Genomic DNA, 21,191 nt, shown 5'->3' on the forward strand with positions numbered 1-21,191 from the left:
CATACAACCAGAGTTCTTGGAAATAAATTATTACAATACCAGAGTTCAGAGTGCGGAAATTAAACAGCGGAATTAAAATAAACATCTAGCGATACGATACAAGGATCCATCTATGCCCACCAGAAGAATCCTCTACTCAAAAGCCATCCTTAACCTACACCTGCAACAGGGAGAAATAAACCCTGAGTACACAATGTACTTGTAACACTTATCCGACTAGTGGGAATAATTTCTCGACTCCAAAGGAATATAATAGGCTTTATGGTTTGCTGGGTTTCCTTTTTGCAGAAAGCATTACTAATAGTAAATCCTTATGTTTGTATTTTATTAGCATTCATGATTAGTTCATTAGCTAACCATTCTATGTAAGCACCTGTTCTACTTTCAAACATGAGTTGAGCAATCAGATCCAGTCATCATCCTTCATCTTCCAGGTTCTTACTATGGTGCTAGATCATAGTCATGTCATACCGCATCATGCGATGATTGCAGAACCAATGTATTCCTAACTGGGTACCCCGAAACACACGCCCCGCTTGTACCCCAGGCACAAGCAAGACCAACCTACCACTCTCCTATCATGGGGTCCAGGTCCTTGTCCAAACTTGGACTCCAAGCTCCCGCTCGTGAGTCCCGAACTTAGTGCAGGTGCTTAGACCTCCACCATCCCCGCATCCCATCAGTCGGTCCGAAAAGAGCTGGAACCCATGACAAGAAAGTGACAAGCCTTCCCGCTCTTATAAGTAAGTATGTGCTCAGGATAATAAGTTTGTGACCTGACTACCATCCATTGCAACGGACGGTCCTCAACCAACACGGACAGGGAAAACAGTGTAACCAAGCGATGCCCTATTGACCATAGGACACAACCTGTTACACCCACCAATACCCATACCATATCCCTGCCCAGTCTCCTATTTTTCCTTTCACCTATTTTATTATGAGAGTAGTAATGATAATCACCTACCGTGAGTAACGGCAGGTTACTCATGCTACCGAAAAACCTAAGCATAGCAGCTACTCGACCTATACTAGTAGGACTCATAGGTAGATATATTTATGCATGTAGTTTTCACCAAAGTCCTGAAACGTAATGCACATCTCATATATATATAGTGATTATTCAAAAATAAGGTAGGACTCATATTAGCACTGGGGCTTGCCTTGGGCAGGCGGGGTATCAGCAAAGTCAGTAGCTGGTGGCTTCGGAGCTCCCTCCAGTACGAGAACCTCCTCCTCGTACTCCTCAATTACCTCCTCATACTCTTGCTCGCCCACGGTCACGAACTCTACCAACTCGTTATCTACATACATGAAATGATTATGCAACACTTAGTAATACGGCAACAGCAACTCTTAAAATAAGAATACATCTACCAAGCAACTGAGCTAACTCTAATGGCTAATATGCTAAGATACCCTATCATTTTCACTAAACAAGTGTGAAACCTATCAAGCACTACTTAGCAACTAAAATGCCTTCTCATTTCTTTTAATGATTTAATATACACTTAAGAGGGGTAATTAGCTATCTTATTTCCCATTCTATCCTAGGGCTATAAAAATTACAGTGAGCACATAATAACACAATGAACCTACTGTAAAAGTTTCAAAGCCAAAGCTATTGTCAATTAGCCATAAAATTCCTATAATATTATCTTAAATAATACTAAGCTCTTTCAAATGAATTAATATACCTAGAGCACCAAGTCAGACATGTATCCACTAATCATACCATCAGATACATAATATTTTTAGGAACCAAACAGAATTTATTTCATCATTTTTAAACGTCTACATGATTTTATATAATTTACTAAAGATCAGCTCAAAATTAAATTAGAAAAGCATTTACTAATTCCCTGGAAAAAGGAAAACCAAATTCTCCACGTGTCCCGCAACGCACGGCCCATGCGGCGCAGCGCACACGTGAGCGCGGCCTGCTGGCGCGGCCCATGCGAGGCAGCCCACGACGGGGGAGGCCCACGCGCACTGGCGCATTTGCAAAAGAGGCCTCGCACTTCACCCAATTTACAACCGAGGACTAACACTATTTCTTCTACTCACAATCCTTCTCACCTAACCCCCTGGTCTTTCCCTAATTCACCCGCACACACCCTCGGTGGCTCAATGCACTGGCGACGCAGTGAGCGGTGGTACTAGGGCGGCTACGTCGGCCACCAGAGGCTCGCATAGGACTGCCCGACGTGCTGACCTTCACCTACAACCCTAACTCCTTCACCGAGCAGCAACACGGGGCGGACAGGAACGCGCTGGAGTGAGCTACAGTGATGCGCGGCCATCCGCGATGATGGCGGCACAACCGCGCTGGTGAACTCAGGCACCTAACAACCTAATCAGCTAGCGGTTAAGCATCAGTGAACTACCATGGACCCGACTATAGTGGTGGTTAGTGTGGAGGATGGTTGGGGAAGCGTGGCCATGTGTGGCCGAGCCATGTGGTGGCGCACCACGGTGGCACGGTCACGTCAGCGGCGACGGAAAGAGGCGGTAGCGATTCAGCTAAGGTACGTAGGGTGAAGAGGGGGTCAATGGCGATGCTAAAGGTGTGGTGAACTAGGCTCGAGAGGGACGATAGGGGAACTACCCACGTCCATGGCTGGGTGTGACCTTATCAGCACTGGCGGCGAAGAAAACTCCAAAATTGGAGCTTGGGAGCGCCTCCATCACGGCTTGGTAGGGTCGGATAGCAAGTAGGCATGATGACTAAACTACAGACGCAGCTGAATTGAGGTGAGGTGATCCCTCAGCTGGCTAACCACGTGGGCGCGGCTCCTGATGGCAGTCAGAGGAGAGGGAGAGAGAGTGAAGTGATGGGGTGGTGGGTGGGCTCAACACTGCTTCAGGATCGGTACGGGACGCTGAGCGACGCGATGCGAATGTACCCACGTAGGCACTACGGACAATGCCCGTGTCCCCGACCGGCCATGGCCCGCACGGCCGTAGTGCCAAATTGCAAGCGACGGCGAGCTCGGCCACGTGTGCACGGCATCAAACTGGGCCAGCGGCGAGGAGCAGGCGCAACAGACAGACACGAGCTCGACGGATGGGATGGCAGCGGTAGCGACTGTGGCATGGCACGAGGTGGTGGAAGTGCGTTAGCACGCGAAGCAGGGCAGTGCCACCCCGCCGTGCGAGTGACTGTAGCGATGACTCCACGTAGTCGAGCTAAGGCAGCCAAGATAGGGCAGCCGTGGCTGGCCAAGCGTGGCAACGCGCGTGCGCTCGCAGAGCGCACCGGTGGGGCGGCGACGCGCCCCTGAGGCACAGTGACCGCGCTCACACGGTGAACTCCCCCAAGAATGTGTCGTGCACGAATTTAAAAGCTCTCACCGTGACTAAATCGTCACTCCTAAACTTAAACGACCTTCACTACACTCTAAACAGTATATAAGACTACCAAATCGAGGTTTAACACTACATCACTCCTAAACCCGATTCCTCAAAATAAATTGTTAAACATAGCAATGTCTAGCTATCAATGAACTTGGAAATTTTTCTAAGTTTTTGAGCTGAACTTAATTTCATGTTGCATTTCTAGACCATTAGAAATATTAGCTAGCAAGGTTATGTTTCAACAACAAGTATTTCATTGTCATCTACAAAGTTTGTACTTCCAACTTTATTAAAGTGTTGCATATATGTTCTATATTATTTTTGTTCAATAAAAATTGGTTTACAACCCGACTTGATAATTACTCGAATCATGGAATAACTTTCCGATTAACATTTTATTGATCCTTCTACGTTACTAACACTTCATCTACTCATTTCACCACATGCATTAACACACAGATATGATGCTCATGACATGTTTTAGTAGATGATTAATGGTGTAACACCGAGGGTGTTACATTTAACTTCTCGAAAAGAGAGAATTGAATTCTCCCCCTACCTTCCCATATCATCTCTCACTATCGGTGTTTTATAAACCAGACTTGTAAACTTATACAATTGTTGCACTGCTCTAGGAAGACGATGGTGGCTTCCAATAGATATGAGGATTTATAATAGTTCAGGCCAGAGCCCTACGTCCAGTCTTAGAGATGATCGAGTGCGTGTTCCTCGCTTGAATGCCCTAAAGTTCTTACAATGGGGGGTGCAAGAATGGTGGAAGGTCCTACGCTAGGTGAAGGGCTGCCCTAAAGAGAAGCTCCAGGAGTCCTACTACAATGGTGAATGAATGGAATGGTAGAGGATGTCTGTCGTCCCAAGATGGGTGCCCTGGCTGCCTTATATAGAGTTTAGGGGCCAGAGCTTGTACAAAGAGGAGGTTCTCCTGACCAAAGGGTCGAGAGCCTAAGGGTGGGCCTAGCTAACTTGGCTTGCAAGCTATGCTGTCTTCTGGTGCATGTCGGGTCATGGCTATCGTCATGGTCTTCTAGCCACGTTGCGGCAGGATGCGACTGTGGCGCTACTATGCCAGTCCGTGGCGGCACTATAGCCTCGATGGTCGGTTCGTTAGCCATCTTGTGCAATGCGGTGTCCATCATGGCCTTCGTCATTGTCTCCTCATTCCCAAGGGCATCGTACCCAAAGTAGGTAGCTACCCTAGGTCATCGATCGCTTGGTCACTTCACGGGGCCAAGGGCCTCGACCCCGCTCATCGGGGTTAGGGCGCTCTGCCGGTCTAGATGGCCTTTTTCATCGAGTCCCTTGTTGTGGATCCCCATCCCACAATGGGTGGGATTGTATAAGCGTCTAGTTAGCCTATATTTAGATGGTGTGTGTCGTACCCATTGCTACCGTGGTGCGGTGTTGTCTCGTCGGTGCGGCATGGCACAGGGATGGTGTCTGACCGGGCCAAGGTGACTGCTGTCCCCTCGGTTGGTGTTTTATGGGGAAGTCATGGTTGGTGCATGGGCTCTCCATGAGCTCATGGAAGTGGCTGGAAGGGCCCTGCTGGGGCTGCAAGCCCGCATGATCAGCCATGGCGACCAACACAGAGTTGGCCGGTCGGCGGTGATTCTTTCTGTTCTTTTTCCACTTCTACGTGGAGGGGCCTTCGTCCTAATCCTGACGCTTGGCCTTGCCCTTGCCCTGGCCTCTGTTGGAGCGTAGCGGGAGCAGCGTTTGTTGGGGGTTTTGGACAAAGGTCCGCGGTCCTGGGCCATCAGGGCTAGGACTCCAGTCGCTGCTGCGTGTGTCTTGGTTCAGTCCGAGTCACATGAATATAGGTGGTCAGTGCGGAGCGGTTGCTAGGTCAAGACGAGGTGCCAGTGCGGCCTCCTATGTCGCACTCGGCGATTGTAGCGGTGATCGGGTGGAGCGACCCATCTGCTGCATCCTCATTCCCTGGCGGAGAGCGAGGACGTGAGTCAGCGTTGCGATATGGAGCACTCCGCTTGTTGAACGCTGGTGGTCTCCACTAGTGCCCGGAAGTTTCGGTGGATCGCCTGTTCATGAGGGTCGTTTAGCTCAGATAGGTCGCATAGAAGCATTGCCGCGGCGACGATGTTCTGGTTCGCCCGAGCAAAGTGCAGGGGATCATCCCCCCTGTCCATGGTGTTGTGCTGGATCTGACGGGTGTGCCCCTGGGTGTCGCTCGTCGGTCTATGCACGCGGGGTGTAGTGTGGTGCGCTGAGCGTGCCGGCGCAGTTGGTGGATGATGTAGCCACCGTTGTCGTAGTTCCTCTCCGTGCTCAAGTGTGAGCTCAGGGGTCTCCGCGTGAGGGTTCAGAGAGGTGTGAGTCCGTGAGGACTCTGCTTCCGCCGGTGGGTGTCCCGGAGGGTCCACCATGGCGTACTCTCGGGATGGACGGTGTCTAGGTGCCAAGTCGCCGATGCTGGAGCCGTCACTCTCACCATCGTCATCCATGAGGTCGAGGAAACAGGTGGGAGCATAGCTCACCATTCCCACGAATTTGGATGTGAGAGGGGGCGGCGCAGGCATCCTTCGGAGCCCCCGGGCGTATGCGTCCGTGGAAGATGCGAGGCCATAGGGGAACCGGTCGTACGACGGTTGCATTGGGGACAACAGGGTTCCACCGGGTAATCAGCGGAAGATAGAGGATAGTAAGTAAATAACGGCGTGTATATTACTCACAGCAGGGTTTGAGCAGAGAGTTTGCTCGGAAAGAAGCGCAGATGCTGTGTCGTCGAAGCCGTGCATCCCGAAGTCGATGGAGGGTGCTCCTCTGACGGGTGCCGGGACGTGAGCCTCCTTACGGAGATGTAGCACGCCGAGTCGGTCGGTGATGAAGTTCAGGCATCCAAAGAGGAAGGCCTGGGATGGCTCGAAGACGGGTGGAACCCGCATCCCAGCGAGTGAGAGTGCGGGAAACTCCAGCGAGCCGAAGCGAATCGTATCGCCCGAGACCGCCACGGCGAAGGTGGCGGAAAGGTGGGCCATCCGATGACCAAAAAGTGTTGAACGTACAGCGTCTTCTCCACGGACGGCGCCAACTGTCGGTGCAGAAAGTGACCAACTAGTGAATATTTGTAGTTTTGCTATACGTTGTGATCGGAGGTGGCCTAGCACTCAATGACATAGGATTTATACTAGTTCATGCAACGTGCCCTACGTCTAGTTTGGGTTGATCAGTGACTTTATTCCTGAGCCTAGGTGCTCGAAGTTTGCAGTGGGGTTACAAACGAGAAGGAAGAAAAAGGGGTGTACAGGAGGTCCGGTCGGCTCCGGTCGGAAGGGCCAAGAGCGACAGGAGCTACGCTATGAGCTAAGTGTTCAAGTGTGTGCTTGGAGTCCGAACCCGGTGGTTCTATGGTCGTGAGCTAGTGAACTTGATCGGTGCTTGTTATCTTCAAGAAGGGCTCTCTCTTTTGTTGGAGGGGGCGCGTCCCCTTTTATAGATAAAGGGGATGGCTTTACAAGTGAGAGGGTAAGGGTACATATGCTACCGAGCCTTGTTGCCCACACCGGCGGGTACAAGATAATGGTAGGCGCCTACAACACTGTTGATGTCACTGTAGAATGTCAGATGTACATGGGAGGTCTTGCTGCCTTTTTCAGGGATGATGGACGTCAGTACTTGCAAATACTGTTTGACGCCTAGAGGCATGTGAGGAGTCTCGCTATGTTCACCCGGTACGGTAAATCCTGGCACCCATACCGCTATCGATGCCCAGAGGCACGTGGGGGGCCTTACCGTATGGGAGTTTTAGCGGCCCCTACCATACTTTAGAAGGAGCTGTCGGCGCCTACAATACTGTTTGTGTCAGGGTGGCTATAGAGTACTGTTTCGTATAGGGTATAGTCTCTGGTACAGTGGTTTTGACTTGTGAGCCTTGCCTTGCTTTTCTCCGCACGCCTTCTGGTTCCTACCGAGCGGGCGTCCCCGGTCGGATGGCTCCAATCGGCTCTGAGTGTGCCGGTCGGAGAAGAGCGGTGAGTAGGGTTCCTGTGAACTCGGGTCGGAGACGTGGGGTCGGAGTCGAAAGTGATGTTTTGGGCCAGGCCTTCCGATCGGAGAGGCCGTCCGGAGGCGGCCGGAGTCGAAGCGAATGCTCCGATCAGAGAGGTGGGCCGAAGTAGCCGATGAGCGGGCGCTGTTCCTTTTCGGCCAGACCTTCCGGTCGGTGACTGGGCCGCCCTTTCGGCCTGTTGCTTTAGACTCTTGAGTTGAGCCTTGACGTGGAAGCCGGTCTCCGAGGGATCCCGGGTTTATGAACCCGACACTATGTATCTAGAAAATATAAATGCCTTATAATTTAGAACCGGCCGAGTAATAATTATTCAGGCATGTCGAATCCGAGCTGGCGCTTTAATTTGATCGGCTGCTACTACTATTACAGTACCAGTGCCACACCGGCTGTGTACGTGCAGCTACTGTCGTTGAAGAGGCACGCATCAGGCACCACACACGCTTTACACGTACTGCACAGTGTGTGCACGCAGTGCAACACGGCCCATCTCCTGTAGCTTACGTTGAACACACAGCCGCATGCCTGCCTTTACGTACACCGCTTATCTGATGCATGCTTTCCTCGTGTAATCCTTGTTGCAGTGGCGGCTAACAGGCACGCCCATGCTGCCGTGCATCATGGTGTGTATACGTGTGTCTGGAACGGGTGACACGTCGACGTCATCCATGTATGATAAGGAGTCAATATAAATAATCGTACGAAATAGTATATGTTGCTCTCAAGCGATGTGTGCAAGCTTGACAGTGCTATATATGTACACACGATAAGGCCAGCTTTGTTGATTGCTTGGTCAGGCAGGCAGAGGCAGGCAGCTTAATTTGTTTGACTAATCTATAGTTGATGTTGTGAACATAATAAACTGGATCATGAGTATTTGAGGCATGTAAACTGGTACATGGCGCTCTGGGAAAAAAATGGCGCCAACAGTAATGGAGCACGTGTTTGGATTCTCAGGGCCGGGGTTCAGGTTACACGGGCGGCAAATGACCTCATCATCGATCAGGATGCGAGATGGAGACCATACCGAAAGCGACCAGACACTGCACAAGCAATGGACATTGAAATATACTGTATTAGCATATGTATAAGTGTGTATATGTTTTTTTTGACGGAACGTGTATATGTTTATATCGATCTGCTATACCTATATATATCTATATTATTTCTCTCTCTCTCTCTCTCTCTCTCTCTCTCTCTCTCATCTCTCTCTCTCCTCTCTCTCATCTCTCTCTCTCTCTCTCTCTCTGTGTGTGTGTGTGTGTGTGTATAGAGAAATATATGTGTGCAATAAACAGATATATAACTCATCTGTCACGGTTTTAACCTAGCTACCACAAACACAAAGAAATGACTAGTTAAACGATTGACAAGTACTGAAAGGGACGACTAGCTCCCAAGAACATGGTGTGTGGTGGTGTGGACGGATAAAGACAGAGGACACAGCTCTCTGAGCTCTTTCTTTCAGCCCCCCTCGCGTTTGCTTTATTTTCCCTTTCTATTTGCTATATTACCTCCGGATCCATGCATGCTCAGCTTTCTTGAGAAGCTCTAAATCCTGCCTTTGACGATTTGTATTCTAGTGTACGTACCAAGACTAAAGCGCTTTTGAACTGAGATCGTACCAACTACAGTAGCATATGGCCCACCTTTATTTCCTAGCATAATTGGAAGAGTAAAGATGCTTGGTTTCACATAAGAGGATATGATTTCTATGTAGTGAAGCATACATACACACCTATTAATCTCAAAATTTGTCGACTCAGTGTTTTAGAGTATTTATAGGAGCACTAAATGTGTGCAGTGTATTCTTTGACTTGCTGAAGCTAAGTCAAGGGAAACACTGCACCTGTGACTTTGGATGAATTTAGGCCATTTTTCGCAAGTGGATGGATCATCGGATCTATTGCTACAGTGCATGGATGTGCGGTAAAAAGCAGCAGTGATTGTGGCTGTAGCATTCAAACTATCATGTCCTTATCCTTAGGGCGTCCCCAATGATTTTCAAATAGCTAGTCTAGGAAGAATTTTATTGGCTATCAATGAGAAAGATCAAATAGGTAGCGACTCCCAAATAGCGAGTCTAGCACGATCTCCCAGAAACGCTTCTCTCATAGCTCACATAACTCTCCACTACAGCGTTCATTTTTTATTATTTCTATGCCTTATCTAGCTAGCTTTTTGCAAATTGCCATTGCGGACGCCCTAAGACACGCAACTCTGTTATTTTTGTTGACTTTTGTTCCCTAAGGCACAAGTCTGTTATTTTGTTGACTTTATTTCAATTAAGTCTGAGAAATTGTGCCGGTATATGCGAGTGCATATATGTTTGTGTGGGTCCCTGTGTTTGTATTATGATTCAGAAAAGGGGAAAAAACTCACTCTATATTACATTATAAGTCCTTTTAGTTTTGTCCTAAGTTAAATTTGTCTAATTTAACCAAGTCTATACACTATCAATATATTTCATCGTGTTCTAATGAATCTAGTTTCATATTGTAGATGTACGTGCATTTTTCTATAAAAAAAATAGTTAAAACTAGAGAAATTTAATTTAAGACAAAGCTAAAATTAAACTACTTTCAATTTAAAATAAATATAGTAGTACCACCGTACACGTATTTTTAGGCATGCTAGCAAATGATGGGGGCCGGGAGACGGCGGCCACGCGCGGGCGCCGCCGCCACACAGCCTAGCTACCACTAGCTATGAGCTGATGATGATTGACGCTGGTGCGCGCTCACATTGAGAAGTGTAGCTAGCCAGCCCATGCATCAACCACACCGGCGGCCGCCGCCCCGGAGCACTGGGTAGCCGTCGCAGTGGACGCACGGCGCCGCCGCCGGCGGTTGTATTGTACGTACGCCGGACGCAAGCTTAGGTAGAATACTAGCATAGCACGGTGCGTGTGCAAGATGCAAATGAAGAAGGCGACCGGTCGTTCATAGCTGGTTGGACTCTTGCATTGGTCCTCCAGCTAGATAGATAGAGCGAGTAGGGTGAGCCCCACAGCACGTAGCTAGTAGTACTCTCCAGCGTGCTCCCCATATTGTAGCTAGCTCCTAGGATGGTCCATGCATGCAGGCACCGTGTATGGAGATGCAGCCAAGAAAAAGACGCCAGCAACAAGCACGGCACGTAATTTCCCACCTTGTTCCGACTGCATTGGTGGTGTCCATCATCAACCAACTGGATCCTTTGCGACTAGCTACTGCCTCGTGTCACTATCTACAAACTACTCCCTCAGTTATACTACTTAATTAGCTCAAAATATCTTATGTTAATGATTTATTCGAGCTTATATAAAATAGCACCAATATCTTAAGTAATTTTCTTCTCTTTTCTATGTCTATGGAATTTGCCCTTCAATTCTCGCATTTCATGGATTTTAGGGCTTGTTTGAGACTGCTCCTGCTCTAACTGCATTGTTAGTTTAGTAGAGAGATCCCAAACACCCATTTCTGGATTAACCAACTTCGTGGAGTAGCAGCCCTTCCTCCGACTTCATTTTGGTGGCACACCCAAAGGGATGCTCCATATATATTTTTCTTTGTGTGTGTGTGTGGAGCTGTTCCATCGTGGAACTTTTGAAGTAGAGTAAATAATCTGGGGTGAAGCAATCCTGTAAATAGGTCGTTAATTTGCTAATCATGATAGTAGGTCATATTAATTCCAAATGAGAGTTTCCATTTGCACCCATAACCTACTTAGTAGGCGATAGTTTTTTTTCCTCCTTTCGACAACGTGCTTAGAATGGCTCACCAATACATGCATAAATATATTGAAATAAAATTAAGAGGACTAAAATGGACATGGTAAAAAAGAGAAGCCCATTCACATTCAAATGCTCCTTCCGTCCAAAGCAATTCCCATTAGACTATGCCATTCTTTGATGGAGTTTCAGTCGGCTCTAGCTTGTTCCTATAGTAGCCAATGAAGCTGATGTCGGTTAAGTAAATAATAGTGGCTTCACTGGCATATAGTTGTGGGGAGGAGAAGAGATAAAAGAGCTTTATGACTACTGCAGAATAGTGCAGTGCTAGGTGAAGCCGAAGCCCCTAAGAGCTCTACCAAAGAAGGCTTAGGCCCCGTTTGGCACGGCTTTGGCTCGTGAAAAAAACAGCTCTGGCTCTGGCTCGTATGGAAAAGCAGCTTTTTCTGGCCCTGGCTTATTTTATACGAAAACGTTTGGCAAAACGGCTTCTTCTGGCTTTTCAGATTGGAAAGAAGATGTCAAATGTCCAAAATACCCTTATATTTCTTTTTTTCTCTTTTCTTTTTCTTTTTTCTCTTCATTTTCCTTTTCATTTTCTTTCCTTTTCCCCTTCTCTCTCCTTATCCGATCGGCCTTCCCTTCTTTTCCCCTCCTCCCTCCTTCTTTCCTTCTTTCTCTCTTGGGCGGCGTCCAGGCCACCACCCGTGCCCCACCTCCGTGCTCTCCGCTGGCGCATCAGGGGTCTGCGCCACCGCCGAGCTCCGCCATGGATGCCGCCTCCGCTCGCGCAGTCAAGCTCCGCAATGGCCGTGGCCTCGGCACGCCACCGAGATCCAACATGGCCGCGGCCTCGGCACACCGCCGTGCTCCGCTTCGGCTGCTGAGCTTCGGCCCGGCCGTGGGCTCCGCACGCGCCACCGGCCGCCATGGCGTCCACCGGCCACCACCCCCGCCGCCGCCTCCACGCTGCTGTCGAGCTCGCAGGCTTGCCTGATGGTAAATGTTGTCATTTCTGTGAAATAGCAAGGGCACATGCATACTTTAGTATTTTGGGTGGAGGAATGAGCCGGTATGAGCCACTATTTTTGGCTTCTCATCGGCGGAAGAACCTAGAGAGCGGAAAAGGTGGGGCTTCTCCTGGCTTTTCCTCGTGAGCCATTTTGAGTTATAGTGTTTGGCAGGGCTTCACCATGAGCCGCTCAAGAAGCCGCTCGATGAGCCCTGCCAAAGGGGGGCTTATATGTCCCAACCTCTTTCCTACAATTCAAAGTAGGAGATGCTACGGATGCTTTAATGAGGAGCATAAAGTTTTTTTTCTTTTGTACTTTAGGGCTTGTTTGACAGGGCTCCAGTTCCTCCGAAAAGGGCATAGGCTCAGGCATGTCTTGTGGAGTATAACTTATCTGGTGGAGCTAAAGTCATTTTAGAAAACGTTTGGAAACAACGACTTTAATGGCAATTTTGTTATAATTCTTTTCCAATTGTGAGGAGGAGACGAGAGAAACCATATTTTCACAGCTCTAGTTTCTCGGTCTTCTAGCATGGAGTTGTTTTGGCATCTAATGTTTGGCACGGCTTCGCGACAGGAGCCGCTCGGAGCTAGAGCCGGCGCAATGCCAAACCGAGCCTTAATCTGTCGAAAAAATACGAAGAACGCTAATATGCATGGATGGTGTGAGTATGGCACAGTAAATTCACATGCTCACCATTTATGATCACCATATATGCTGTATGCATATCGATTCACAAGAAAAGGCAAAAAAAAAAAAGAAAGGCAAGATGATCAGCAAGTCGATGTCTTGCTCATGGACATTGGCTAGCTAGGTAGGTAGCTATACTCACCTATATATTCACACTTCACTTTCATGACATTGATGGAACTTTTGATGGAAGAAGATCCCAACTCACATGAAGAGGATCATTTCTGGTTTCACATTTAAGTTCTTCATGTTTTCATGAGAAGTAGAGATGCTACATATTTACTGGAACAACATAATATATATTGTTGCCCCCTACCTATGCTTTATTTCCAATAGAGATTTTTTTTTTGAAGAAACAGAGATTTTTTTAGAGTCCTTGAGAAGAAACAAAAATAATAATTTGAGTTTGATATATATACCTTAGGTACCAAATTTTCTAAGCTCTCTTAATAACTTTTCAAGGTTAATAAAGAAAATCTCATACTAATAAGCTTGGAATGAGAAACACAGCAAACACTGATCCGATCGCTAGCTACACATATATACCGTACCTATAGATGGTCCCTCTTAATTCCTTTCTAGTGCAAAACTTTCATATTTCCCAACATGTATATGCAACAAACCTACTAGTTCAACAACGGTGAGTCAATTTGATATATAAAGCAACAAATATTTTAATATATATATATTAATCTTATCAAGTGCTGTACATTCCCCGCCCCCTATTCCAACCCAACCTAATTTCTTATGACACGTGCTGACTGTGAGTACGGTATTTCTTCCATATATTCATATATGATCCCATGTACCAGTTTTATTATGAATCACAAGTTCATGTGATCAATCAAAAAGAAATAATTTGATAATCCACAGTAAAGGCAAAGAAACTATGTATTCATGGAATGATCTTCTTAATGAAAATGCACGGCTAATTTAATTATCCTTGCTGCAAATAAATAAGCAACAGGTGACAAGAACACATTATTACCTCATTGAAAAGATATACTATGCATTAGTTGTCATCGTGCACTATAATATAAAGGTAGTTTCTACTAGAAAACTACTAGTTTGCGTAGTGGAAGTAAAATGGCATCATTATGCTGTGAACAAATGCAGATATAATGTTCGTAAGAGTATAATCAGACTATTTTGTTCCCTTGAAAAGAGATCACTAGCTAAGATATATTTTACGAATTTTTTTACTTAGTCGACTCTAGAACTCATGTACATAAATAATCACCTGCTAATAATAACATTGTTTTTCCTGTTTATTAAAAGTGAAAATAGCTAATAAGGGTTAGAAAGGAGGCTATGAATTAATATTTGCAGTCTAACCATGAGAGTTTACCATAGAGTCTGCTTGAACGGTAACCTTGATATGAATGTATGCAAGTAAGATATAAAGCACTAGCATGCATCCTTATCTTTCTAATCAAAACAGTTGCACGCGCATGGTACTCTCTACTTAAACACGGGATCATGATCTCATAGTTTTAATACGGGGTCATGATCCCGTGTTTAAGTAGAGAGTACCAAAACAAGAACTGTATAAAACTATGAGACCCCATGCGCGTGCATGGTACTGAGTCCTGCTTACGTCTGATAAAAGAGTTATTAATATTCTATTACGTACTCCCTATAGTACTCTCAACAGTGGTTAGATGGAGTACGCTAAAGGAAAACACAGCCAAGGTCAAATCGAAGCTGCTGCCTGCTGCTATATATATTACTTTCACATACAACATTTCGATCTGACAAGCTAGCTAGGCATGGGAGAATCGTAATTATCAGCAAATCTTACATGATCTAAGGGACGGCCCTGCATTAAGGCCTAATAATGAGTGACACTGAGCAACGGCAGAGCCTGCTCATGCTGTCATGCATGGAGCATGGTAAAGCACACAGGAAAGCTCTCAGGACTGGAGTCATGGTCTCTACCCATCACTACGTACGTACTGCCGCTAGTAGTACCTATATACTCCTACTACAGTACTCCCTATAGTACGTGTACCGACGAAATGAGTATGTAGATCGAAGTCAGACCCAGATTAACATGGTTCTTCAAATTATATATGTACACTTGCATTGTGTGATGACTAGCTTGTTCCCCACATGTTAATGAGTTTTTTGTATTGCCTTTTGCAATGCTACTAGCTATAGTATATATGCACTGTGCAGTGTGCACTACGACGCAATGTGGGCATGCATGCTGAGATTCTTCTATCTTCCTCTCTCACTCTGACTGACGCCAAAAAGATCGAGAGGAAAAACTAGAGTCCAGCAGAGAAAGAAAAAAAGCTCTCTTGTATGCTTTCCAACTCGTTTCCCCTTTTTTTTCTTCTTTTTAGTCGCTTGCAGAAAGGCAGGGATGGCATACACAAATATTGGCATTACTAGCTTTCATGTTTCGTATATGCATGTCTGATGAACACTTCACCAGTGTAGATGTAGCAGAAAGAACAGAACTGCTGCTGCAGAAGAAACAGCAGTAACAGTCTAACAGAAGCAGCAGGGAAGGTATGCATGGCACAAGAGACAAATGCGCGAACCAAGTCAAGAGGTTGAACAGTATGCTCATAGGCTCATAGCTAGAGGGAAAGAGAGAGATCGTAGATCGAGATGAGATGCGAAGAGAGAGAGAGGATGAGCAAGCAAGCTTACGAAGATAGATCAGCCTGCTCTCTGTGAAGGACAGGAGAAGGATTTAGGATCTGACCTCCATTCCTCCCATAACTGCCTGTCCTAGAGAGAAAAAACAGAGAGAGAGAGAGAGAGAGAGAGAGAGAGAGAGAGAGAGAGAGAGATCTGGATAGCAGCTGAGCTGAGCTCTGGCATGGCTTTGGCTGGCTCTGGGCTCTGGCTGCTGGCTGGTGCGGAGGAGCTCCCACATTTTAAAGGCACCTGCTTGATCCCCTCTCCTCCCTACAGCCGAGGTGCTTTGGAAGGAGAGCCCAATTGACCTGCCCAAAACACCACAGCAAGAACAATCCATGTGCACAATACATGCATGCAGTGCGATAAAGCACACTTGTCGCCCCTCTCATCCTAAGAGGTATATACACTCTGATCCTGAACTAGGAGCACTCCAGATATGATCATGAAGTGCGTATTAGCAATTGTTATCATATGTGGGGATCGGAGCACACAGTGTTTCCTAAGCCCGGTCATGCATGCTGACACTAGGCAATTAGCTTGAGAAATGCAAGAAATCAGTAGTAGTTCTTCTCCAGGAGGCAAAAGAAGAAGAAGAATTCGAGCAGCTGTGCACTTAATTAAGCTTTATATATAGCTAAATTAGCAGACGAGGAAATCAAGAAAGCAAATCGCGAGGCGAGAAATTAACCATCGAGAAATATTTTTTTTGTTGCTGCTTTGTTCTTAATTTCCTTGTTTCCCCCTTCACACTGAAATTGCTAAAGGAAATTGAGAGAGAGATGAGCTATATACGGGTTACGAGCGAACTGACTTGTTGGTGCAGTGCCCCCTCCAGCTCGATCCATCCTTACTTGCACCGGCCGGCCACGTACCACCGCCGCCTTTGTTTACTTGGATTTCTGGATCTCGACGACGACGACGACCATTGGTGCCCGCTGTCAGTGCAGTGGCGCCAGAAGGCGGCCGGGAAGAAAGTAGTAGTAGCTGGCTGCTGCTGTAGTGGTAGATCGTACGAGTACGACGACGAGACGACCACGACCTCTCCGGCTGCCATGCCTTCACAAGTAAAGATTCACGGAGCACCTCTTTTTCCCGGAGGAGGAGGACGACGAGGACGGCGGCGACGGCAGGCCGTGCTGCGTGGGCGTAGTCCTCCACCCACCGCGGCCGCCGTTCTCCTCCTCGGAGCCGGCGCAGTCGAGGTTCACCCCGAACAGCCGCACCCGCTTCGCGGCCGATGACGCCACGACGGGAGGCGGCGGCTCGGCGTGCTGCCCTGGCGTTGTCGGTAACCGTACCGGCACGGAGTCCAGCACCACCGTGGAGGGCTGGTGGTGCTGGCGCGGCCGGTAGAAGAGCAGCTGCCTGCTGCCGGCCCCGTAGGCGTCGTAGCCGACGTGGTGGCGGTGGGGGTCGTAGAGCGAGGAGGGCGAGGGCGGCATGTGGAGCACCGTCGTCGTCCTGGCGGCACCGGCTCCGACGCCGACCGCGGCAGCAGCAGCTGGGTAGTGGTGGTGCGCGTGCGGCCACGGCGCGTAGGGGACGACGGACGGGAGCGGTAGGCGGTGGTGGTACTGGTGGTGCACGGGCGGGTCGGGTCGGCGTCGCCAGTCGATGAAGAGCCTTCCCCGCGCCGCCTCGCCGACGCCGCGGCCGAAGGAGACGGTGTCCCCGGCGTCGAGGCGCTTCTCCTTGACGAAGCGGCTCCAGCCCTTGGTCATCACGTAGCTCTGGCTGCTGTTCCAGTAGGAGTAGCGGAAGCGCCAGGGCTTCCCCGTGCGGTCCTCGAAGCTGAGCAGCAGGCCCTTCTCGTTCGCCGCCGCGTCCAGCGGGAAGTACTTCTCCGCGTGCTGCTTCGGGATCACCAGCCGGTTCAGCTTCCCGACGTCGCTCGGCGTCACCACCTTGTCGAACATGTGCTCCTTCTCCACCGCCTGCTGCTGCTGCTGCTGCTGCTGCTGCTCAGCCGCCCTCTCCTCACCGCCGCCCGACCGGGCCGCAGTCGGGGGAGCCGTGAACTCCATCGATCTCCGACGACCGGCGATCAAGCGAGATCGAGATCGACCCGTCCGTCCGTCCGTCGAGGTAGGTTGGTAGATCGTCGTAGACGCCGGCCGATCGATCGACGATGCGTCGCTCCTGCTGCTAGCTGCCTTCAAACTTCAAACTTTGACCACTGGCATACTTTTTGTTTATGGCATGCCGCTGCTGGATGGCGAGCAGTGGCGGTGCAGCTGTTACTGTAGTTAGTATACGACCTTGGGAATTGTTTTATATTAGCGGATGGCTTAGGATCGGAATAATTTAGAATTGGGGAATTTGGAGGGTTTGGTTCTGCTTGGTTTCTTGGATTATTGTGGCTGCTACCAGCCGCGGCCGCGCGCGGGATGAATCAAGACGGAAAGGAGGAGGATACGCTGGTTTTGTGTGCTAGCGACCTTGAGCCTCAAATCAAGGTAGGGATCGGAGAGAGGAGAGGAGGAGGAAGAAGGGGAGGAAGAAGAAAAGGAAGAAGTGGCTGGCTAAGACTAGGAGGAGATGTGATGAGTGGTAGCAGTAGCAGTACTATGAAGGTTCTTGCATTGGTGGGGCAAGGGAAAAGGGGAAAGGAGATGGATACTTACTTTTGGCTTGCAACCAAAGATAATTGAATTGGCCTAGCTAGTTTAGCCACTCAGTCTCTCACCCACTGTAGTGTTAATTGTTGCAGGCTTGCAGCTAAGCATGTGTGTGTAGTATGCATCATGTATGTATATATATGGATGCTTGTGACCTCTCCCTGTCAGTGTGTATGTATGTAGTACTAGCTAGTGTATTGTGTCCATGGGGTACGGTGTAGGCTGTAGGGGACGGTGGGCATAATACAAGTTGCCTGCTTTTTAAAGGGGTGAGATGAGATGAGACGAGGGAGAGAGAGAGGGAGGGAGGTAAATAGTAGTAGGAGGGGGATCAGAGGGGGTGGGGCCCACGGATTATCTGGTTGAGCTCATGTGAGCTTGTCCATCTCATGCCATAGGTGGAGCCTTTACGTGAGTTAGGCAGGTGGTGAGCCCCAAAATGCCAGTTGTTGCCTTCCTGCAAATCTTCAGCATGCTATTCATTGGTATCTCAGGTATAGTAATTCTACTATACACAATATGCATATGCTCTCTATCTTGGCATGGTTATTTGAAGTGTATATACCACTTTGATTGGCACTTGAATCTCGTCTTTCTTTCTTTTATTTTTATATAGACAAGGATATATGGTTTGTTTCTAAGTTTACTAATATGTAGTGAAAAAAATATGTATTCTATGGTGCTACTCCTCCGTCCCAGAGAAAATGTAATTCTAGCATCAAACCATCTTAAACTTAATCAAGTTTTTTATTAAAAATATTAATATTTATCATACTAAATAAATATGAGTAGATCCGTCATAGGATATATTTTTATACTATATCTATTTGGAGTCACAAATGTCAACACTATTTTTCTATGAATCTAGGCAAGCTTAAGATATATATATATATATATATATAGTTTGCTTAGACCAAACTTATAATTCTATCCTTTATTGGACGGAGGTCTTAACTCTATATTTTTCTTTTGCAAAATATTTTACACTTGCAACCAACCTAAATTAGCACATCAGAGAGACTAGTTGTACAGTTCTTGAGATCCAAAGTCACCATATGATCCTCATTATTGAAGTCACGCGGCTAATGCTAAAAGAATACAGTATTAGACATGAATGTCAGCGACAATGCTGGCTTAGAACCCGGATGGACAGGCCCCACATACACACACAAAACCTAATAGCATTTTTTAGATAAAAGTACACAAAACCTAATAGGTGAGTTCATGCATACCAAGACAATTTTGCATCGCTCACTAAGTTTAGTTGCGGCTGGTTTTGTTTATGCCATTCCAGTTCCGGGTACTATAAACATGGTTGACACAAGTCAACCTATGTTATCACTTCAAAATTTCCTTGCACTTTCAGGTGAAGCAAGGGCACATATATATTGTTGCTTTAATTAGCTAGACCGCCGTTGCCAAATTAATAAATTGCACAGGCCCATTTCAGGAGGCTGATGATATATATGATGATGATGCACACATCTCGTCATGCTTAACTGGATCTTAGCTGCATGCCTGCAGGTTCTTATCACACCTGCTCAGCAAGAACACTGAACAGGTCTCGAAGCATCCCTGCACAGTTGCTGCCTCTGAAAACCGTGCATCGTCCATTCGTTTTCCCCATAAATTAATTAATTGGATGTGAATCAGATGAACGTACTGCTGCCGCTGGTCGATCGCGAGACGCACACTGATCGATCGTACTCTGCCTTGTTGCTGTTGTGTCCTAAATATAAAAAAACCAAAGTTCAGCGAAAGAAACTGAACTACGTACTCTCTCCATTCAAAAAGAGTGTCGTTTTTTTACTTTCACACATCTTAAATCAAACACGATGTCTGGAAAAAAAAAAAGGCTACTTTTTGGGACGGAGGCCGGGAGCATGCCTACGCTACACCCTGATAGAATAATTAATAATGTGCTTGCGATGTGAATCTGAAACGATAGTTTTTAATCAGTCTCGACTGGCCCTGACTTATTTCAGGTTATCTGCTGGGCATTATACTATTAGAAAATTCCGCCCATTGCAGCAGAGCCAGCTGCAAGGCCAGCTAGTGTTGTCACTGGGCCAGGACCCATCTTGGGCTGGTATTAAAATCGATTAATAAAATAATTGAAACTGTTTTATTATGATAGAAAAAAACTATAGAGTATAGCTAATAAGGCGGCTGATAAGTTCGCGGAACAGGCCGGGCGAGGAGGAGCTCATCCGCTCAGGTCAGCGTCCTGGCGTCGACATGGCTGCTGGTCTCTGATTGGGCCCCAGGAGGGAGAAGAGATCGAGGCGACCTATTTTATGTGCACACGCATACGCATGTGGCGCAGACAATAGGATGCGATGTGCAGCTACTTACCGGTAGACGGCACATGTTTGTTTTTTAAATTTATATATATAGATATATGTATGGTGCACGCACATGTTGTTGGGTGTTAACTGGGCAAAGGAGGCAGCAGGGAGTGGTGGTAATGTAGTATACGGCCATTAGCGGAGCTAAGATGAGCACCTCGGAGGACTAATCAATAGAGATTTAGAACAAATGTCGAAGATTAACGGTGAAATCACGTTTTTTGCTACAGTAAATATAAAGGAAAATCACTTTCACATGGGGGGAACTGGAGGCAGCCTACCGAGGGTTAGTTGGCTTGTTAGGGTTAAGAAAGCTCCTTTCTGTTGTCAAAGTTTGCAGTGTGATTTGGAGAAGAATCTTCTTTTTTATTTGGATCTCTAACAACTTCTACTACTCCATCCCAATTAGAATGTAGATGCCGAGGTCTCTGTATTGTTTTATCGTAGATTACGGTTACACAATTTGTTGTCTATCTTCAATTCGATGTCTCTTTATCTAGATACAATTTTTGTATTAAGAACATTATATTAAAATTAAGATAATTATTACATCGAGTTGATACGACTAGATCCTGTGATCATTTCTGATGTTGCCTATAATATGTATGTCAATCTAGGTACAGAAAAAAGTCAAGCATATTTAAATGCACAATATTGGTACTACACCAGTCTCATTATGAGAAAACTTTGATATAATATGGTTTTATAGATATTAATAGTAAAACTCTCATTTTGGTGTCCATCTTAAAATTC

At 47.1% G+C, this 21,191-nt stretch overlaps 1 protein-coding gene across 1 annotated transcript; it reads right to left on the bottom strand.

The window, feature by feature from the left end:
- Window positions 1-14,419: 14,419 nt before the first annotated feature.
- On the bottom strand, window positions 14,420-18,091 carry LOC136509191 (B3 domain-containing protein Os03g0120900-like). The gene has a single exon (XM_066504020.1). The coding sequence runs from the start codon at window positions 17,494-17,496 to the stop codon at window positions 16,531-16,533; it is 966 nt and encodes a 321-aa protein (XP_066360117.1). The 5' UTR covers window positions 17,497-18,091; the 3' UTR covers window positions 14,420-16,530.
- Between the last annotated feature and the right edge of the window lie 3,100 nt (window positions 18,092-21,191).

Source organism: Miscanthus floridulus, chromosome 1 (genome assembly GCF_019320115.1).
Source record: "Miscanthus floridulus cultivar M001 chromosome 1, ASM1932011v1, whole genome shotgun sequence".
Classification (NCBI taxonomy): domain Eukaryota; kingdom Viridiplantae; phylum Streptophyta; class Magnoliopsida; order Poales; family Poaceae; genus Miscanthus; species Miscanthus floridulus.

Excerpts from the sequence above, each read along its gene's own strand:
- LOC136509191 (XM_066504020.1), bottom strand. The coding sequence starts at position 17,496 with ATGGAGTTCACGGCTCCCCCGACTGCGGCCCGGTCGGGCGGCGGTGAG.